The 4875-nt window shown below is 29.7% G+C and overlaps 2 protein-coding genes and 1 non-coding gene across 3 annotated transcripts in view; 1 reads left to right on the forward strand and 2 right to left on the reverse strand.

The window, feature by feature from the left end:
• The window catches only part of LOC18054185 (protein ULTRAPETALA 2), an 8711-nt gene extending 5888 nt beyond the window's left edge, over nt 1-2823 (reverse strand). The window contains exon 1 of the mRNA XM_006451898.2: nt 2562-2823. Within this exon, the coding sequence (XP_006451961.2) occupies nt 2562-2823 (262 nt within the window). The remainder of the gene's footprint in view (nt 1-2561) is intronic.
• Nucleotides 2824-3183: 360 nt separating this feature from the next.
• On the reverse strand, nt 3184-3256 carry TRNAF-GAA. The gene has a single exon. It is a non-coding gene; the product is annotated as a tRNA-Phe (tRNA).
• Nucleotides 3257-3370: 114 nt separating this feature from the next.
• The window catches only part of LOC18054186 (transmembrane protein 184C), a 3318-nt gene continuing 1813 nt past the window's right edge, over nt 3371-4875 (forward strand). The window contains exons 1-3 of the mRNA XM_006451899.2: nt 3371-3468; nt 3933-4217; nt 4359-4481. Coding sequence (XP_006451962.2) covers nt 3969-4217; nt 4359-4481 — 372 coding nt within the window. The 5' untranslated portion in view covers nt 3371-3468; nt 3933-3968. The remainder of the gene's footprint in view (nt 3469-3932; nt 4218-4358; nt 4482-4875) is intronic.

A 4875-nucleotide genomic window follows, 5' to 3' on the forward strand; every position in this document is an offset into this window, starting at 1 on the left:
TCATAACATTCAATTTTACAGAGCAATATTAGGCATGCATTTTCAGATATGAGCTTAGTTGTTAATAACCAACTCAATAAATATACACATATGTATATGAAATTGGAATTTCATTTAGATGAACATACTGAACAAAACTATATATATGCAATAAAAGTAAATAAAATTGATAAAGAGTAAAACTAATTTACACACATACAACACCTTTCAATTTGGATGTTTGTCTATAATGCTTTACATGCGAGATATAACACAAAATACACAAGTTAAAACAAAACTTGACGTGAGAATTCATTCTTTATATCAATAAAAAGTGTAATTTTATGAATACAATAATCTAAACAAAGTACAAAAAGAAAAAAAAAATGTAGATTTACCTTGGATGATTAAGATCAACAAAAAGAGTGTAGCTTGCGAAGAGACTCTCCTTTTACTAAAAAATGACTCTTGTATGTATATGTATGATGTCAAGTAATGATTTTCACCCCTTTATATCTAGATTAGTGATTAGGTTTTATAAACTTCAATATATGAAGTGTGAATAGAGAAAACTAAGATTTTCTTTTTTAAATAGAATAAGTATTAAATTCTTACCTAACTAATGAATTCTGATAGGTTAGAACAATCGCTTTTGAACTGGTCAGGATGTGGTAGTAATTACTGAATCCAGTGCAAAAATCCATTGTTGGAAAAATTAAATAAATCAAAGAGTAGTACTATTCGAGTGTATTGCCCTCTAAGTTATATGTAGTACGTGGTGAAATTTCATTAGTTGAAATTAGCATTCACGAGTAAGAAATACACGATGACGATAGGATATAATGCTATTAGTCATACATTCTTAATCACTTTGTAGCATTCCTTATTGTTTGATGTGGTTGTATCTATTTTATCATAATTCACTACAAATTTTTGACAAACAAAATAGATAAGAATTTAATATGGTCATAAATTACACTTAAAATACAGCCAAAAATAGTTTTAGATGACATATGTACAGATAATAGTCTTAAGGCAATCTACACTAGATTTGTTTCAAACATACTATATTATTCTTTAAACTTTAGTTTCTTTTCTCTAGAAAAAAATGAAACTTAAAATGTATTGGTATCAACTGAAACATATAATTCATCTCAAAATAAAATAAAAAAACTTTGAATGTCATATAAAATTAATAAATATTGTAATTTATACGTGTGACTGTAATTTTAGTATGTTAGATATACTTTTGAAATCAAATACAATTGAAAGACTTCTAATCATATTATTATATATGGTAGGGATGACAAAAACTCGGGCCCTGGGTATGACAATGCCCTAATCCAATCCGAGTGTATTTTTTTTTTTTTAACATCGAAGCTAAAAAACTTGGATTTTGTTTTTTTAATAAATATGAAAATTTAGTTTATTCTACAATTTTATAATTTTTAAATTAAATATGAAAGTCTTAACTTCATTTTTTTTAAGTATAACATTTAAGAATTGTTTTTTTTTTACTTAATGACTTAATTGATGAAAATTTTTAGCAATTAAATCATTAAGTTATTAAGCTAATTTTTTTTAGCTTTTTACTTTATCTAAAAAGTTTGAATGCTATCATTAAAAAATATTTTCCAAAATATCCCTATCTAATTAATTAATTTTCATCCTTAGCTAAATAAAATTTAATAATTAGCATTATTACCCATCTGTATATAACTTGTGATAATATATAGTGGTAGATTATTATTATTTTTATCTTTTTATTTTGTTCAAATTAGCATTATTTATCTTCATAATTTTTAAGAATATTTTTCACATAAAAACATCACAAACTATAATAAAATTGATTAACAGATATGATATAAAATATTAAAGAGTTGTACTCAATTAAATATGATTTATGTTATGATAATTTATTACCTTATTTATATTCTTTGAGATGTTTATTATTTGTTAAACATTATAATTTGTAAGGGTATAAATGTAAAATATTAGTTTTTAGATTTTTTAGGTTAAAAAAGCAAACAACTTAATATTTATTTTTAACTACTTAGACAAAAGAAAAATAAAAATCATGTCATCCTGATTCAAACATTCAGCTCTATTTAGAATTCAAACTAATTCATGTCTATTCAGATTTTAGACAAAAAAAAAAAAAGGCCACCTTAAAGTATATCAATTTTCTATTAATATTATTAGTAAATTCTATACTCTCTAGAGGATAACATTCATTTTTCTATTTTTCTCGAATATGCATCATGTGAAATAAAGATCCAACAAATAATCCAAGTAAATAAAATAAACGTAATTTTAAAAAATCCCAACATAATTTTTTTTTTGTTTTCAAATGTGTAATGTGAGTTGTGTTAAAAATCTTCCCATATGAAAAAGTCGTTCAAAAGATAACTAAATCATAAGAATAATTTATACAAAGTTCACAAATTACAATAAATATATACACATATGTGTATGTATATGTACATTTGAATGGCATATTACATATATATACACATACAGTTGTTCATCACTTCAGGTGCCTCTAAGCAATCAGTTTCAATAAGTAAAGCAGTTGAACCAACCTCCTTTGCCAGCAGCAACTTTGCCACCAGCAAGCCCCAAAACCTCTTCCCGAAGCCCTGTACACTTAAGCAGCTGCTGATATATATCTTTTCCCCATGATCCCTGTCCCTGATGATACAACCTACTATCTGCTGCTCCTTGCAAATATATAACAGCATCCACATGCACTTTACCCCAGTTTCGAGAATTTTTAGTTCTTGCAAAGGAAATGAGAGTGTCCATCTTCTTCCCTTCGAAAATATACCTGCTAGCTTGAACCATCTCACCCTCTCTTTCCTACCACCCAAAAAAATAAAAAAATAAAAAAGATTCATATACGCTAAGTCCAATCAGCAGACAAATCAGTTGATGGTCTTATTATAATTTATTGATATCTAAGTCGCTTCCAGTCCCAAACACCATTATCAAGACAAATTTCCAGCCGGCGACCATTAAAGCACTATCACGACGTGCACACTTCTTTTTGCTTTGTTAAATACTGTATTTTGTTTATCACAAATTATAAAAAACCTAAAATAAGACTGTTCGCCGCTTACAATCTTCTTTTGTTTTGCTTTTCAAGAACGATTGTAATACGACGACGTTTACAGGATTAGAAAATTTGAGAAAATTAAAAAGTGTTGCGGTGAGCGTGGATCGAACACGCGACCTTCAGATCTTCAGTCTGACGCTCTCCCAACTGAGCTATCCCCGCTTGTTGGTTACATTGATCTTAAAATTTATATAATTTTTGGGCCCGTGTGAGATCTAGCAATCACGTCAAATCAAACGGCAAATAGAGCACTCTGCCTTTTCCTCTTATTGTAAGCACACCCACTTCGTATTCACCATTAATCATCTAAGATCATATCATTCTTACAAAAGCGAGTCAGCTGTCAACTGCAGGAAGCTTGACTTTCAAAGAGTGTAAGTGATCTTTTTACTTCAATCTTATCTCATATTTTCTACCTTAGGAATCATTAGTTAATGAGTATGATGCAACTAACCTTGGTGGGAATTTTCTGAATGTTGTTAGTGAAACTATGATTGTGCTTTCACATTTATCAGATTGAGAAATATTCAGATATTTGTTGATTTTGAATTTCAAAGTAATTTGATACTTCCTATGCTAAAATTTTGCAATTTTTTTCTTAGCAATGAAACCTGGTACTTAGATTTGCAAAATAAGTTTTGAGTTATAAGATTCTGTGATAAATCGCTAAAAACAATCAAATAAATTTATGAGGGGTTTGCAGAGGGGGCAAAGGATGTGGGTTACTAAGGGAAGATAAAACTCCCTTTACCACACACACACACACACGTGTATGTGTGTGTGTGTGTGTACATATATTTTAAATGTCAGTATTACAAAAGGCTATACTGTTTTGCAGGTGAATTCGGGTTTTTTAACGAGAATTTTAGCTACAATGAATCCGGCACGAGTCACTTTTATGGCAGCCACTGTTTGCGTGATGCTTACCACGCATTTCTCGACACAGCTTCTCTCAGAACACTTTCTTTCCTGGAAAAAGCCAAAGGAGCAAAAAGCTATAATAATTATCATTCTTATGGCACCTATATATGCAATTGACTCTTATGTTGGTTTGATAGATTTTCAGGGGAGCAAGGCCTTTTTTATGTTCTTGGAATCAGTTAAGGAATGTTATGAGGCCTTGGTGGGTAAAAAGTTCCTTCGTTTCTGTTTTTCTCACTTCTTATAAGTTAGTTGGTAATCAGTAACTGAATTTTGTATTGAAAGAAGTTCCACAAGTAATTCATCGTATTGCTGCTAAGTTCTCATTTTTTTTCGCATTCAGGTGATAGCCAAGTTCTTGGCCTTGCTGTACAGCTACTTGAATATATCAATAAGCAAAAACATAGTGCCAGATGAGATCAAAGGAAGGGATATTCACCATTCATTTCCAATGACTCTTTTTCAGGTGAGTTCTTCTCAAGGCCGTTAGAAGGGGACATAAACATTTGAGAAGCTATAGAATTCAAACATTATATTGGATTACCTCCTTGCATTAAATGTCTCATTGAAAATAAACTTTCAATTGTTTTATAATGAATACAGTTGTTTTTGCTCTAAAAGTACTTAATATTTGTTGGACATTGTTGAAACCTAGGGTTTCCCCTTTTCTTTGTTTTTGCCTGGACTTGAACCCATATGCTTTAATTGAGAAGATTGGGATTATTGAAGTGTTCCCCAAGGAATTAAGGCATTGAATGTTTTTTGACTTTACTTCAAAATGGTTTCTTTCTTGAATGCCATTAGCCATACCTAATGAAGTTGATAAGTAGATGCTTATGCGTAAACTTTCTACTTTCTAG

This window comes from Citrus clementina, unplaced genomic scaffold (genome assembly GCF_000493195.1).
Source record: "Citrus clementina cultivar Clemenules unplaced genomic scaffold, Citrus_clementina_v1.0 scaffold_1, whole genome shotgun sequence".
Classification (NCBI taxonomy): domain Eukaryota; kingdom Viridiplantae; phylum Streptophyta; class Magnoliopsida; order Sapindales; family Rutaceae; genus Citrus; species Citrus x clementina.